A 15,946-nucleotide genomic window follows, 5' to 3' on the forward strand; every position below is an offset into this window, starting at 1 on the left:
GTGTCGTAGTGTGGTAGAGCCGTAGTGATGGGGAGGGGTGCAGCTTTCTTCTCTGTGGTGTCCCAGCAGCTGAAAAATGGGAGAAGGACACAGTGTGGAAGTCAGTGACACCAGGAACTTTCTTCACTGCCTCACCATGTTTGTCTCACTGAGAAGTAAGAAGACAAGGTTTTCTCACCCCACTCCTCTCAGTGCCAACTTCTTGGTTATCCAGGCTAAATCTGACAGGGGGAGGAGGAGCCTGGAGTCTTTCAGTGTGGGCTGTCTCATTCAGGAACTCTAAAGCCTTTGAATTTCCTAAGCACCTGCAAACTCCAGAACCTTGCGAAGTGACCTGAGACAGGAGAGGTGAAGGACTGTGAATAGATGGAATAAAAGCCAAATGCTGGACACAGATATTGATGGGAGCTTGAGTCTGTATTACCAGGGAGACATGCACACTTGTTTCTGATTGAAATTTAATTAACAAATGATGGGAGGAGATTGAGCCCTCAGTGAAAGATAACAGAGTATTTACCCAGATGTCAGCTACTTCCAATAAGGGAGAGCAAGAGAGAAAGTCAGCTGTGACGTGGCTAATGTGGAAAGGGTGAGGAGTGCTTTTAAGAAAAAGCACTGTACACTCACGTTTCCCTGTAGCAAGACCTCCCTTTTTTTTTGGTTTTCATTTTTCCCTGTCTCCATGCACTAAATTGTCCCTGAAAGCAGAAGAGAGATTTTGTTTATCATTTTCCACCCTGATAGAAAGACAATCTGCTGTCACTGCCCAGGGGATTAGTGTCCCGAGATGGGATTATATTGTAGCCAAATAGGAATTGAATGGGGTGGATATGGAGTATCTAAAAGAGCAGTGACCCTTTTCCTGGGAAGCATTAGAGCAAGAGATCAATCTGTGGTCATGACATACTCAAGTCTTGATGAGTTGTGCATGGACACCCCAAGTGCAGTTCAAGTGGAAGAAATCTGTAGAACCAGGGCCTGTGGTGTAAGAGGTGGGTGAGTGATCCCCTTGTCACTGTTGGCAGAGGGCCCCTGCTCCATGGGAAGGGAAGTCCTTCCTTAATCTGAATCCTGATGCTTCTTAACATGCAGGCCTGGGAAACCTGTGCTGGCAACCCTTTTTGCTTCTCATCCCCTCCCCAGGGTCCCAGGAAAACGTTTGATTGTGCATTTCAAATTCCCTCTCCCTGGCGAGGGGCCTGTCACATCCCAGCACCCACATGTCCATCCCGATGATTGGTTGGGGATGCTGGCTGGTTCCTGGTTGATGAGGACATGTTGGGGGTGAGGGGCCAGTGTCCACATCTCTGGCTTGCTTTGCCCAAAGGTGGCCTGGGTGATTAGACTGATGGCCTCCTGACGTCAGATGCGATCCGTTAAAAGGTATTTATCTCAGGCTTGGGCCAAAGCCGCGGGAGAGATTAAAAGAGATTGAGGCCAAGATAATCCCCTCGCAGCATCCCACTAAAGTGGCTGCCAAAAGGCATGCCACCAAATCTTTTGCCACCCCTGGCCCCTGTGCCCAGTTCTGTTCTCCCCATCCAGAGCCCCGTTTGCAGCCAAGAGAGGGTGTGGTGGCCCTGCCATTGGTTTTCCCTTTGCATGCCCTCTCTGGTGGCATCATCCCTCTTTCCACCCTGCCCAGGACACGAGTGGCGTACTGTCCCTGGGAAAACAGGAATTCCTGTGACTGTGAGGTACAGCAAGCCCTGCCCTAGTGGCTGATAATCCTAGGCTGTTCTGGCTAATCTTCACTTTATTAGTTTGTTGCTGATATAAACAGAGGGAGTCAAATCCGCCTGGGATTGTTTCTTTCCCTTCAGGAGCAGTGTGCTACTCTCTCTTTTCACCCCTCCCCATCCACCTGCTTTGCATTACGTCCCAATCCGATTTCCCCAAGTCTCTGGTGTCTGATTTAATTTGCCTGACGCTGCTCCTGGAATCAGCCCTCCCCCAACCCCTCCCGTGCACAGCCTTCCAGCTCCCCATGGGGAGATCAGTCCTGGGAGAGGCTGAGGAGCAGAGAGGGAGCGAGGGACTCACTGGGTGGACAAACGGGACTGCCCGGAGACTGCAGAGGTACGAGGGACTTTTGGGCAGTGAGGAGCCATTCTCAGCAAGGGAGGCAGGCTGTGAGGGTCCCATCCAGAGGGGACTGCAACCCACCTTGCTCTACAGACCCTGGTAAGTTTGCTGCCTTGCGATGCCTGAGGTCACCTTGGTGAAACCGGCATTGGGACCCTGAGTTTCTTGGAGCGATGATGTGGGGAGTCTTTGAACAAAGGCTCATCCCATCAGAGAATGAGGGAGGGTAAGATCATGGAAAGGAGTTGGGTTAGCACTGAGATGTCTTTACAGTGATGGAGGGGTTTTGCACTGGGATGGGGTTGCTTGTTCTCCACTTGGCAGGTAAATCTCACGAGTTTCCAGACTGGAGTGGGAGGGTAACACCTCCCCTGATCGACCTGGCACTCACTGCCTGAACACAGCCCTGCGCTCCTAGTGCACCCTGTGCACACCTCTTTGCAGCTGGCTGCTGTTCTGGCTGGAGAAGGAGCCTCAGAAAGCAAGGAGCAGAGCAGGGTAATTTTACCCTGACCTTTGATCTCCATCACAGGAGAGAGGGATCATCTCTGTATCCGGCTCTGCAAGGAGCCCGGGGTCACCAGGGCGAGCCTGCAAAGCTGGTCAGGGATTACACGGAGACCCAGGGACACTGCCTGTTCCCACTGAGTCCTTCTTCTTGCCCCTTTCCCTGTTCCATTATTCACAGCCCTCTCCCAACATTTCACAAAGTGACCACTCCTTCCTCAGCATGGGGGAGCTACCCAGGAGCAGACAATAAGAGGGTTCACCTTGCCTCTTTTTCCCACCCATTCCTTGCACCCTTATCCCCACCAGGGAGTGATGCAGGTGACTTGGAGGGACAGCCCCCAGGGAGCAAGCTGGGCCACCTCCATGGCATCGTGCAAGGGATGTGGCCACTGCTCTGAAAAGTCAGGGTGTGGCAGCAAAAGGCAGAAGATGGATGATTCCAGGTCCCCCTCCATCTTGCACCACAGCAGAGGCATTTGATCTGCTATGAGCCCCAAAGGACTCAGGATGGGTTTGGTTGCCCACAGATAGGAGTGCTGCAGCAAGAAATTTGTTAGAAGAGGCAGGAGGGGGAAGAACTGTCATGTTGGAGAGCAGAAGAAATGAAATGTGATTTCCAAAGCCAAGAGCTGTGAGCTGGCTGAGCACAGCTCAGAGCTCAGAACAGGGCTGGCATGAACCAGCCAACCTCAAGCTCTGTTTGGCCGTGCCCTGCTTGCTCCTGGTGGTCCTTGCAGGAGGCAAAACTCTGGAACAGTGCTGGTGCCAAGGTCTTCCTGTCAGTAGCTGTGCTGAGAGTGGTGAATTGTTTCTTTCAAAGGTACCTAAGGACTTGGTTTCCTCTTCTGCTTAGCATTCCCCTGAAAGAGCCCTTACTTCCAGAAAGCACCAAGTGTGCACCATTTAAAAGCCTTTCCCATTAAAACTAGCCTGGGCAACCACCATGAGCAGCTGTGAGCTGATCCTTAGATCCACTAGGAATGTGTATCCCTAAGGTCCTGCTGGTCAAGGCAGGAACATGCCTTGGCCAAACTCCATTTCCCGTTCCTCTGTTCTTCTCCCATTTATTTCCTCCCATTTCCTGCCCTAAATTTACATGACCATAATGAGCTGCTCTTTTGCACACCTGCCCTGCTCCTCCTGGGAGGCAGCTGCACTACGCTGGGGACACCTCACTCTCCACAAATTGCACTGGGACGTGACGGATGGAGGCAACAGGCAAAGATGGAGCTATTATTATCACTCATCTGAGGCTCCTTGTCCTTCTGAGGCTGAGAACAATTCCCAACTTCATTTAGAGTGTTCCCTCAGAGGGATTTAAAGGTTCGGACACAGTCCTGAGCTGCACCTTCTCTATATTTAGCCCTTTTTATCCGTCCTCAACATCCTGCCCCTGCTGTTTGATCTGCCTATGGCTCCGAAAGCCCCTCAGCTGGTCATGCAGCTTTACAGAGCAGTGAACTGGCATTCCCTTGCTAGTGCCAAAGTTGAGAAACAACCAGAGAAGGGAAGAGAGTAGTGAAAAAGCAGGAGCAGTGAAAGGAAGACTGGGATCCAATGGGTAATGAGGATGTGTACAGCCAGCTTCACTGGGAGCAGAAATTGGAGGGAAGGGACAACAAGGTTCCCATCTCTATGTAGGTCTGGGTGGGCAAAACTAGAAGTCTACAAATAAAAATTAGGGCAGGTGGATGGAGAGTAATCTCAGAGAGCCAAAGGTGTATGAAATAACAGTCTGAAGAACTTGGGAACCAAGCAAAGGAGGCTGGAAGGAGAGAGTCAGAGGGAGGAGGTTACCTAGCAGGAAACGACAATCCAGTGCTTAGGATCAATGGATCAGTCCTAAGGAACACTGGGGAAGGGCAAAGTGTGGGCTACAATGGTAGGGCTGGCTGCACAGGGTGGCTGGAAGTTCAGATGTTCCACTTGGTGTGCCATAGGCTGTGACCAGAGCAGGATGGAGCCTTGCAGTCTGACTGTAAGCTGAAAGTGAGGGGCAAACACCCAGCAAAAGGAGGATGTGCAGCCTCTGACTGAAAGCTGCAAGGCCTTCCCCAGCATCTCCCTGCTCTGTCAGTCAGCTGGGAGGTGGAGGGGAGTGCCAGCCCTTTCCCAAATGAGGGGAAGTGCATGGAGGTGGGCTTTCATGGCCAGGCTCCCTCAATGAGGTGCAGCAGTGCATCTTTGCTGGGAGGAGCCCCCTCATCGCTGCTCTGTTGGAATGAGAGAAGAAAAAACAGTGGAATGGGCCCAGCTGAGGTGCTGGTCTGTTCCTGTCCTTCAGGGTAGCTGAAGGAGCTGAGGCTGACAGCCCCAGGCCAGTGGGGCTGTGGCACATTCCTCTGGGCCCTGGCAGTGCTGCTCTCCTGCTCCCTCACCGTTTCCTGGGGCTGGCAGCCCCATCCTGGGCATGGGCAGCGAGCAGGGAGCAGTCAGCAGTGCTGTGCCTCTATCCAGCCTTGCAGGCAGCAGACACAAGTCTCTTTCTACAAAGTATATCCTGGAATAGCTTCCTGCTGGGATAGCCTCCCAGGAGCCAGGGGAAACCTGTGTCTCGTTCTCTTTCCTGCACTCAAAGCCATGCCTCAGGAATCATTGAACAAGCAAAAACTCACTGTGCCTGGGGGATCAAAGGAAAGCTGTGGAGATATTCAAGGGAAGGAATTCTCCAAGGAAACTCAAAGTGCTCTACCAAGCAGCCAGCAAAGGTGGGACTTGGGAGCTGTCTGATGTGCTTGCCCACAGCAAGAGAGCAAGTGTGGCATGGAAGGACCCAAAGCCTCACTGACCAGAGGAAATTAAGCCTTCAGGCAACAGGGATGGAAGTGATGTGACCCACAGGAACTGGGAGAAATTTGCAGATGCTGCTGGAACATTTCTTGGGCAACACCTGAAGCACATCTGGACACTCACATCTATCCAGGTGAAATGTTGGAGCAATTAAAGATCAAGTTTGTCTACAAAAGTGGGAGATGCTAGAATCACTGGTGAAGATTTGAATGTACATAACAAGAAAGAGAACAAAACAGAGATGCTGTATATTGATACAGTACACCTGCATCTTGAATATGGATTACAATTCTGGCTCCCTGCTCTCCCTGCAAAAACATATCATCTCTGCTCCGTAAACAACTGAAACAAAGCTCACAGAACAACAGAGATAATAGGATGTAGCAGCTTACAGGAGAGGAATGACTAAGTTTGCTCTGCAGTCTGGAAAAGGGACGGGTATGACAAAGATGTATGAAATACCAAGTGATGCAGAGGTGAATAGAGACCAGTTATTTGCTGATTCTTCCAACTCAAACTACAGCTACTGTCAAGTGGAACCAGTGCCACCGGGAAGTGATGGAAGCAGAAACTTCTTTGCAGAGCCTGCCACCCAGCTGTGGAAGTCATCACCGTGGGGCACTGAGGAGGCTGAACTTGGCATGGGCACAAAAATGGTGTGGACAAATGCACAGAAGAAAAGAACATCAAGGACTTGCATACAGTAATGCTGCTCTAGCTTTGGACGTCAGTGAAAAGCTGGGGCTGGGCAAGTAGGAGATGTACCCCTATCGGCTTATGCTATTCTTAGATCCTTCCCCAGGCATCAGCCTTTCTTTTTGTTTTATTTTGGTTTGGTTTTTTGTTTGTTTTGGTTTGGTTTTTGATGTGAAACTAGAAGGGAACTCTGAGAGAGAACTTCAACAGCCTCATAGATTTCCTTGGTCAGAGAGTTGGTTTGTCCTGCCCGTTGAGGCTTTGCTTAGGACAAACAGTGGGAAATAGCCAATGGGCTCCCCCATCAAGTTTCTTCCTCCTGGAACTGAGATGGACAGCTCGGCTATGAACAGGAGAAGCTGATAAAGAGGACCCAGGGCTTGGAATGGAGAGGTTAAAAATGAGTGGACAAGTGTGGCCAGAACATCAGCAAGAGGCTCTGGAGTTCTTTAGCTTCTGTGTGTGCATGTGTAAGCAGGATCCAAGACAAAGTGGACCTTTGACCAGGCCCAGCACAATCTTCCCAAGTGCTAAAGGTTGTGGCCAGATACAGCACAACATTACTGAGTATTCAGCCAAGAAATGGTCACCAATCCTTTGTCAGAATACCTACATTTCTGTAACTGAGCAGTCACACTGGTGTCCTATCTGACTCACACCTCTCTCCTTTGATCTGTCTCCCCAGAGTCCAGGCTGCCCCACGTGGAGGAGCCACCCCTAGGTCAGAAAGATGGGGGAAATGGAGCAGATGAAGCAGGAGGCTGAGCAGCTGAAGAAGCAGATTGCGGTAATGCTGGCAACAGCCATGGAGCTGCTGAGAGCGTGTCTACCCCACAATGCATGCCCAAACTTTCCTCCTCAGCCACAAGCTGCAGCTGGGCTTTCTCCACCTACATTCTTGAAGCCCTCTGCAGCTCTCCACAGCCCTTTAAATGCTAATGGGGGTCTTCCCACCATGGTGGGGGAAAGGGAGAGGAACAGGGACAGGGATCCCACAAGTGTCATGAATCCCCAGGATCTCCTCTGCCTCTGAGATCTGTCAGGTGGGAGGGTCTATGGAAAGGGTGTAGCACAGCAAACAGGATGCTGAGCAAATTTTGGCTCACGTCCCTGACAATTGACTGGTGTCAAGGTGTCTTAATCACAGACAAAGATTGCTGGCCACAATCCAAACACAGCAAAGCCACAGTTCCTACTTCTAGTAGCCCTCAGAAAATGACCCCAAATTTCACTTGTCATCACCTTCCCTGCATGTTTTCAATCTGTCTCATCTGCTGTTGTCTCTTCTCCAGGATGCCCGGAAAGCCTGTGCAGACACAACGCTTGCTCAGGTAAGGGACAAGGCGGTCTGGGCAAGCTAGCGCCACTCTGAGGGGCTGGTGCCCAGTCAGGAAGGAATTAGGAGGCAGTTAGGAGATGTGGAAAGCAGTACTGGTAGTCCAAGATAAATTCTTTCTCTCCCACCATGCTTTCTCTAGATTGTGTCTGGAGTGGAGGTCGTCGGACGCATCCAGATGCGGACCCGAAGGACCCTCCGGGGACACCTGGCCAAGATCTACGCCTTGCACTGGTCCACAGACTCCAAGTGAGAGCTGCTGCTGGCCTGCTGGCTGCAGGACAGCACATGGGTGTGAGGGGCAGGAAGGCTCTGATGGGAAGAAGGCCACTAACCTAATCTTGTTCCTTTCTCACAGACTTATGGTCAGTGCCTCACAAGATGGGAAACTGATTGTGTGGGACACATACACAACTAACAAGGTAGGAGCCAGGTGGCTGCAAACCGGGATGCTGGAGTGGTTCCTCTTGGAGATGGTGTCCTTGACCTGCTCTCTCTGCTGCCAAGAGCCCTGACACGGTTTCTGGTCCCCCAGGTCCATGCCATCCCTTTGCGCTCCTCCTGGGTCATGACCTGTGCCTATGCCCCCTCTGGCAACTTTGTGGCCTGTGGAGGCCTTGACAACATGTGCTCCATCTACAGCCTCAAGTCCCGTGAAGGCAGCGTCAAAGTGAGCAGGGAGCTCTCAGCCCACACAGGTGTGCGCACTCCCTGCCTGCCACTGGGTGCCCCCTGCTTCCAAACTTCACCCTTCTGTCCCTGCCCCTTTTCTCATGTTTTCTTGCTCCCCTTTCCAGGATACCTCTCCTGCTGCCGATTTCTTGATGACAACAACATTGTGACTAGCTCTGGAGATACCACATGGTGAGTGCTCCCTCCTGCATCTTGGTGCCATGATCTCTGCTCTTAGCACAGCAGCAAGTGCAGTCCTTGTGCTCTTCAGCCCTCCACTATCTAAGGAGGAACTGCTCCTACAATGGGGAGGCCACATGGAGCACCTTAGGAAGCCCCATGCATTCTTCCTCCCTTGGCAGAGCAGGTGCTTCTTTCCTCAGCTGAGGCCAGGTCAAGCAGTAGGGACCATGTCAAAAGTTCTCACAAAGAACAGTGTCATTTATACCAGGACAGAAAGAGTTTTAATTTTTTGTGGAGCATGCACACGTTCTCCACTTGTCAAGTCCTCCCCTCTGTGCAAGGGACACTGCAGAGGCACTGCCTTGATCCTTTGGTTCCTGGTTCTCAGGGCTCACTGTGCTGTGATTCTGAACAGTCCTGAGTCTTTATTTACCCCACCCATCCCAATACCTGCTTTGGATGAACCTTTTGGCCAAGGAAATGTGGCATTTCCATCAGAGATCAGGGTTACACGGGGTTTGTTTGCCTGCTGTGCTGTGGGATCCCACTGAACAAGAGCTTTGCACCTTATGAGCATGGACACAGAAGACTTTTCTCAGCTGTTTGCTATTTTTTGTTGTTTGTGTCCCTCTTACTGTCTCTCAGTATTCCCTTCAGCTGTCACACTTCTATGCCAAACTTCACACACACCCAGCCTTAGTCTAACTCTGTTTTGGCAAAGGTACTGCCAACAACAGCTGTGAAGATATCTCCTGTTGTGTACAGCGGATCCAGGGATGCTCTCACCCATTTTCCCATGCAGTAACCACGGCTTCCCTCCTTTTGTTTGTGAGTGGGACACTCCTCAGCCTGGCTGTGGGTCTGCTCTGCCTGGGCTGGCTCTGAGAGCCCCTCTCCTGTCCTGTCCCCTCCTGCAGCGCGCTCTGGGACATCGAGACAGGGCAGCAGAAGACTGTGTTCATTGGTCACACTGGAGACTGCATGAGCTTGGCCGTCTCCCCTGACTTCAAACTCTTCATCTCGGGGGCTTGTGATGCTACTGCCAAACTGTGGGACGTGCGGGAGGGCTCCTGCCGCCAGACCTTCTCCGGGCACGAGTCCGACATCAACGCCATCTCCGTACGTACCCTCTGCACAGGGCTGGGGAGGAGAATGGGGGGTGAAACAGCTCCAAAAGAGCCCTGGGACAAGGTTGAAAGAAGCTGTCGCAGTCAGCAGGGTAACAGGGGTCTTAGACCTTGGCCCCATTTCCAGTCTGAAGCAGGGAGTGCCCAAGTTCACTGAAGTTTGGAGGAGGGTTCTCCCCAGGCAGCAAAGCATCCAAGTCTTGACCAGGCAGCATACTGTGGTCTGTGGAGCTGAACACCCTGACAGAGGGGCTGGTCCAGCTTTGCTCACAACAGCTGTTGGCAGCTGTGCTTCAGGCATGCTCCAGCAGCCCTGGCACAGGATGCAAGTGAGGCAGCAGGAATACCTAACTCAGCTGAGGTCAGCTCCAGACAGAAGAGGTGGGATCACAGGGAGATCTTCTGCAGATCAAATTTTGATGGGAGGCAGCTCAGACATTTGGGAGGAAGCACCTCCCTCAGAACTGCAGAGATGGCAGGACAAGACACGTGGAGGACTATTCCATGTAGCTAAGCAAATGCCAGCTTCCTGCAGTCTGCTGCTCAAACCACCCTCCCACTGACCTCAATCAGTGAAACCTTCCTCAGTAGTCCCATGGCTACCTTGCCAGCCACATGGTTTTCTGCCATACCTGCTCCTGAGGAGCTCTTTATTTACTCCTCAGAGCAAGACCACAAAAAATGAGCATGTATGAGAAGGCTGGGATATGAGGATCAGACAGAGGAAGCCTCTGGTAGCTAGAATTATGTCAGACCTCAGCTGGGGGATAATGGGTGGACACTTGTCAAGGCCCAACCTAACAGCTGGAGTTAAAGTAATCCTTCCTCGAGCACTAAGATATCTTGCAACAGCTTAGGCCATTTGTTTTCTTGGAGTGGAAGGGGTTTATTAGGCCTTATGAGAAGTATCAGCCTCCCCCTTCAGCAGACTCAAATTCCACGATCCAGGGTCTAGTCCCACCAGGTTTTCCTGCCTCAGTGGCTTCCCCGTGCTTAGCAGGGGGGGTGAGGAGCTGAGGAATTCCATTGGGATCTGAGGAGAGCCTCACTCAAACACGGTGTGTGCCCTCCCCAGTTCTTCCCCAACGGCGAGGCCATCTGCACGGGCTCCGACGACGCCACGTGCCGCCTGTTCGACCTGCGGGCGGACCAGGAGCTGATCATGTACTCCCACGAGACCATCATCTGCGGCATCACCTCCATCGCGCTCTCCCGCAGTGGCCGCCTCCTCTTCGCCGGCTACGACGACTTCAACTGCAACATCTGGGACTCCCTGAAAGCAGAGCGTGTGGGTCAGTGCCTCCTCGAGGTCCCTCCTCCCCTCCCTGCCCCAGGGATAATGAGGCATTTATTTTTCCTGAACGTAGGAAGACATCCTATAGTGACTGAAACCCAGCAAAGCTCCCTCGTGCTTAGGGAGCACACCAGAACTAGGCCAACCCTCACTGGCCTAGAGGAGCTATTGTTTTTTATGTTAAGGAAGTCAAGCCTTTAAACAGCATTGATCAAGGGGGACAAAAAGGTTCCCATTAGCTAAAACTGCTCACAACCACCAATAGAATATCCTATTTCCTCATGGCCTGCCAGTTCCAGGTACTCACAGTGCCACTTGGTGGCCAGGCACCAAGCCAGGCGCACACCTGGGCCTCCATCCAACATCTTTGGGTACTCCGTGATGCTCATACACAGATCACAGCACTTTTCCTTCAGATGTGGCCCTTACCTTCTGAAAAGTCATGAAACGCAGCCCACCAACAGCACTGCTGTTTCTCAGCCTTACCAAGGACCCCATCCTATCTTAGTCTTACCATCACTCCAGGGTGAAAGCAGTTGTATGAAGTTCAGCTGGCCAGGGTGAAAGCAGTTCTGAGGATTCAGCTGGCCAGGTGAAAACAGTTTCATGAGGGGTCGGCTGGCCAGGTGAAAGCATTGCATGAGGAGTGAGCTGGCCAGGGTGAAAGCAGTTTTACGAGGTTCAGTTGGCCAGGGAGAAAGCAGTTGTATGAGGTTCAGCTGGCTTTACCTTCCCAAGAGCCCCTTGGGTGCTGGTTGTACACCACACGCAAAAGTTCTTTGGCACATTTGCTCCTGTTCTCCACGTACTGACTGCAAGAGGTTGTGCAGGAGCAGACAGGGCCACACACAGCACGTGGGCACAGCCTGTGCCATGTGTCCCCTCAGCAGGGCCACCTTGTCACTTCTCACAGGGCCCCCCTTCACTGCCTGACCTCTTCCTTCCCTCCACAGGAATCCTTTCTGGCCACGACAACAGAGTGAGCTGCCTGGGGGTGACGGCGGATGGCATGGCTGTTGCCACTGGCTCCTGGGACAGTTTCCTCAAGATCTGGAACTGAGGACGGCAGCAGGGAGGGGAAGAGCAGCGGAAGCACGGCCCACAGCCCAAGCCCATGCAACACAGCATCAGCAGCTGAGCACAACAGAAATGCCTACCTACCACCCCACTTGTCTCTAGGCACAGGTCACTTGTAGGAGTCTCCCAGAGTGAAAGGAGATCAGGGAGGAGAAGCAGGGGAAGCTGGGGAGCAGGAGCACAGGCATTGGCCCTTCTCTCCATCTCTAAACAGCCCCAGCGGTTTCCAGCCTTGCGCAGGCTTGAAGACCTGTTCTTTACGTCTCAGGACTTTGCAGTACAATTCAGACACCCTGCACCTTCCTTCAAACACCTCTGCCCACACTGGTACCCCTCCTCCTCCTCCTGAGGACCCCTCATGCAACACCCACCCCAGACTAAGCTCTCTCCCTGCTTTAACTCTACCTAACTTCTCTGTGCAGCTGTCCTGTATCTATGCAGACAGCCCAAGACACATTGGATTTGAGATTTCTATGGCACCACCTCAAACAAAGCTAGAGTAAATTTGGCTCATTTTCACCAGGGAACACTTAGCTCAAGTCCTATCTATGCATAAAGGGGGAAAGGCAGCCTTCAGACCTGCCAGAATAGCAGGGAATATATTTATTCTTGTCTTAGTTCAAGTCTTATCTATGCATAAATGGCAGAAAGGTAGCCCTCAAGACCTGCCAGAATATCAGGGAATATTATGTTTATTCTTATTTGTTGTCTGCTTCTTGCTGTTCCTTCCCTCTTTGCCTCACTCCTGCATTGTGTGGTGACCCTGTCTAACCAGTAGCCATCAGCCCATGTTTTCAAGTCTGTTTAGATCTTCATAGCCCAGGCAAATAAAGAAAGCTCACAGAAGCACTGCAGGCTGTGTTCTTTCCAGCATTGCAATGAGCTACTGCAAACAGAACTCCTTTCCTGTGACTGTTGCCTGCTGGTCTCAAACAGTCAACACCTCATCCACAGCCCTTGCTTCAGCTCACATCCCCAGGGGAGAGTGTTCCTCACATGCTGTAGGTGAGAAGAGGCTGGAGTTGGGATAGTGAGATGCGAGTGCATCCTTTCAAAGCTTGGATATTTTAGCTCAGTTACACAACCATTTTTTTCAGCCCCTATTCCACTTGTTGGCTCAGAGCAACATCCTGGGGGGCCCCGGGCTCTGCTGGGAGAGCTGTGGAGATCAACAAGGTTTAGAGTAATTTACCAACAGAAGGTCAATATCAATGGACAATATTGTCTCACATTATTTTGGATCTCATCCTCACACAGATCCTTGCCTACCTCGGTTTGAGGCCAGTGTAGGAGCAGTACAGCTCCAGAGGTGACACTGGATAGACAATGGTTTCCTGCAGGGAGCTACAGCTTCCCAGCTCACGCTGTTGTACATGGATTCAAGGCCATACCCTTCAGCACGCCCCAAGGCAGTTTTAAGGCTAATGGAAGGCTGAACTATTTGCTCCTGAGCCCTTGTCCCAGAGAAAATATTGTGCTGAGCAAGCACAACATCAGGACATACAGTCAGCAAAGGTTGAACACAAATTTATTTACTAGAGATAAAAACTATGGAAAAACCAACATAGCTGATATACAGTAAAAGAGACAAAGACTGTGCTGTACATTACACATGACAAACTGGGAAGAGGAGGGAGAAATCTTTCCCCAGCAGGGATAGGTGAGAAATGTGACCACTGCTTAGGGGTTTCAGTCTATTGTAGGATTTCTTCCCTCTAGAAAATTCTCAAAACATAGGAGCAAATTATAACAACATCCTGAAAAAAGAAATGTCTAGTTCTCCACAAAAGGGCACTGCTGGTTCTCCTTGTTCAAGTCACTCCAAGCACAGTTCCCAGATTTAAGGCTTCTGCTCAGATCCACTTCCTTCTTATCCCCAAGGTTCTCTCCCAGCACGTGCCTCTTGCCCTAGAGAAATAAAAAAACCCAAACACAGAGTATAAAACACAGTTTGATCAAAGGTTAGTTAATTCTCAGCAGAATATGTAGCCTATTTTCAGGCCATTCAGCTTAGACTCTCTTGTGACAACATACAAGAGTTACTTTTTTCTACAGCCCAGAGAGAAAGAATGAACTGAAACTGACAATTTCACAGTAAGGCCAAAGACAGACACTGAACAAGACTCAGAGGCATTTAGTGACAAGACTGACCCACAGAAAAATATTTGTGAAGTTTCTAGTCTCTGCAGGCCTAGGAGGCCACAATTCCCAACTGGGACCATAACAAACACAGAAATTGAAGGATTTGGCTTTTTTTTTTTTCAGCTCAATCTCCCTCCCTCAGCCTGACCTATTAAGCTTTACCTGGCGAGGGGCAGGAGCACTGGGGGAATTATCATCTCGTAGAATGCTGAGGGGAGAGCGGCCAGTTCCTCCAGATGTTGCCATGAATTTGTTGCTGGGCTTGTGTCTCAAGGGCTTGCTCACTAGTTGACAAAAGGAAACACACCAGCACATCACGACAAGGCTCAAAGGTCCTGGATTTTAAATGCCTCAGAGCCTTTATCAAAAACTTACCCAGGGGCTTTGAGGCAAAGGGATCACAGAAAGGTTGATGATGGAAGTGAATTCTAGAAGACCTACTCCAGCAGGGTCACCTAGAGCCCATTGTCCAGGACCACGTTCAGGTGCCTCTTGAATATCTCAACAGAGAGAGATTCTGCAACCTCTCTGAGCAACCTGCTCCACTCCCTGGTCACCCTCATGGTGAAAAAAAAAAGTGTTTCTTGATATTCAGGAGTTTCCTGTGTACCATTCCGTTCCCTTGGCCTCTGGTCCCATCACTGAGCACCTCTGAAAAGAGCCTGGCTCTCCCTTCCTTCAGGTACTTGTATCTATTAACAAGATACCCCCTGAGCGTTTTCCTCTCCAGGCTGAACAGCTCTCAGCCACTTCTCTGAGGAGCAGTGCTCAGCACAGAGCTGTCTTAAACACAGTCTGTATCCAAGTCTCTTAGCACTGCTCAGCCTTAGCACAGAGATGTGCTGCCTACCCTTGCTCCACAGCTCTTCCCAATGAAAACCTGTAAGGTCCCTCTGGACAGGCCTCCACAGTCAAACACCCATCTGAGAGTCGGGAAGAGCTGTTGTATACCTTTAGGTTTTGAATACCGTTTAAAACCAATTTCTCATGCCTGGACAGAAATCTGTTCGATAGCAGCTCCCAGAGGGTGTCCGGGCCGCAGAGGCTGCAGGCGGTGGGACCCAGCCGAACTGGGGGCGGGACAGGCTCTGGCGGAGAGCACGCCTGGACAAGGCACCCCAACCAGGCGGTGCCGAGAGCCCCAATTGCCCACGGCCCATCCCGGCAGCTCTCTGGGCACATGGAGCCCCGTCACCCCCGCACCGAGCACTTACCCGAGGCGAGGCCGTGTTCGGCCGGGCGGGTGGGCCGGGCCGTGCTGGGCGAGGGCGGCCTCTCCGCCCCTTGGCCCGCGGGCGGGGCACTCCGCTGGGCCGGCTCCTCGGCGGGGCCCGCCGCTGCCGGAGGCGCCGGCTCGGGGGCCGCGGCCTCGGCCCCGAAGGCCTCGCTGAGCTGCTTCACCAGGCGATCCACGCTGTCTGCCGGGGACGGAGGGGACCGGGGTGAGCCTCCGAGTCAGGCAGCCCCCAACCCGCCCGCCCACGGCCGCTTCACTCACCACTCGACACAGCTCTCATGGGCGTGCGGGAGATGCCGGGCGTGGGCGACCGTGGGTCCCGCTCCTGGCCGGTGTCCGCCAGCGCCTCGGCGGGGCTGGGCTGCGGGCTGCCCGCCGGCGAGCTCACCACCTGCGGAGAGGGCAGCCGTGGGGGCGGCGGGCCGGAGCCACGCAGGGGGAAGCGGCGGTGGAGCGGCGCCTACCTCGATGGGGGTGCGCAGGATGCCGGCGGTGGGGGAGCGGGGGTCGGTGACGTGAGCCAGGTGCTTGTTGCGGGGCGCGGCCGGGGTGGCAGGGGCGCTGCCAGAGGCGCCCATAGCGGCGGCGGCCGCACTGCGCCCCGGCCCCGCCAGACGCGCCGTTCGAATCTCCCGCGCGCCGGGCGGGGCCGCCGCCCATTGGTCGCTGCGCAGGGGGCGGGGCTCGCTGCGCCACGCCCACCTCCCCGCCCCGCCAGCCCGTCGACTCCGCAGTCCCCGCCCGTCACGTCCCGCCTCGCCCCGCTGTCAATCTTAGGAGATTGTCCCGCCCCCTCA

At 52.7% G+C, this 15,946-nt stretch overlaps 2 protein-coding genes across 2 annotated transcripts; one reads left to right on the plus strand and one right to left on the minus strand.

Annotated features, from left to right (window-relative positions):
* The first annotated feature begins 6,811 nt into the window (after positions 1-6,811).
* GNB3 (G protein subunit beta 3) lies at positions 6,812-11,753 on the plus strand. The gene is made up of 9 exons (XM_059465837.1): positions 6,812-6,868; positions 7,374-7,412; positions 7,560-7,666; positions 7,776-7,839; positions 7,953-8,115; positions 8,215-8,281; positions 9,190-9,391; positions 10,475-10,691; positions 11,647-11,753. Exons 1-9 carry the CDS (start codon positions 6,812-6,814, stop codon positions 11,751-11,753), a joined length of 1,023 nt encoding a protein of 340 aa, XP_059321820.1.
* Positions 11,754-13,281: 1,528 nt separating this feature from the next.
* CDCA3 (cell division cycle associated 3) lies at positions 13,282-15,771 on the minus strand. The gene is made up of 5 exons (XM_059465838.1): positions 15,614-15,771; positions 15,411-15,540; positions 15,127-15,330; positions 14,075-14,196; positions 13,282-13,678 (listed from the first exon to the last, which is right to left on the minus strand). Exons 1-5 carry the CDS (start codon positions 15,725-15,727, stop codon positions 13,544-13,546), a joined length of 705 nt encoding a protein of 234 aa, XP_059321821.1. The 5' UTR covers positions 15,728-15,771; the 3' UTR covers positions 13,282-13,543.
* Positions 15,772-15,946: the final 175 nt, after the last annotated feature.

This window comes from Ammospiza nelsoni, chromosome 2, assembly GCF_027579445.1.
Source record: "Ammospiza nelsoni isolate bAmmNel1 chromosome 2, bAmmNel1.pri, whole genome shotgun sequence".
Lineage (NCBI taxonomy): Eukaryota > Metazoa > Chordata > Aves > Passeriformes > Passerellidae > Ammospiza > Ammospiza nelsoni.

Bases quoted from the DNA above. Each gene is read 5' to 3' on its own strand.
- GNB3 (XM_059465837.1), top strand. From the start codon at position 6,812: ATGGGGGAAATGGAGCAGATGAAGCAGGAGGCTGAGCAGCTGAAGAAG. The intron at 6,869-7,373 runs GTAATGCTGGCA...TCTCTTCTCCAG, and splicing joins AGCTGAAGAAGCAGATTGCG to GATGCCCGGAAAGCCTGTGC. The intron at 8,282-9,189 runs GTGAGTGCTCCC...CCCCTCCTGCAG, and splicing joins AGCTCTGGAGATACCACATG to CGCGCTCTGGGACATCGAGA.
- CDCA3 (XM_059465838.1), bottom strand. From the start codon at position 15,727: ATGGGCGCCTCTGGCAGCGCCCCTGCCACCCCGGCCGCGCCCCGCAAC. The intron at 15,331-15,410 runs GTGAGTGAAGCG...CGTCCCCGGCAG, and splicing joins CATGAGAGCTGTGTCGAGTG to ACAGCGTGGATCGCCTGGTG. The intron at 13,679-14,074 runs GTAAAGCTTAAT...TTATTTCTCTAG, and splicing joins GTGCTCCTGCCCCTCGCCAG to GGCAAGAGGCACGTGCTGGG.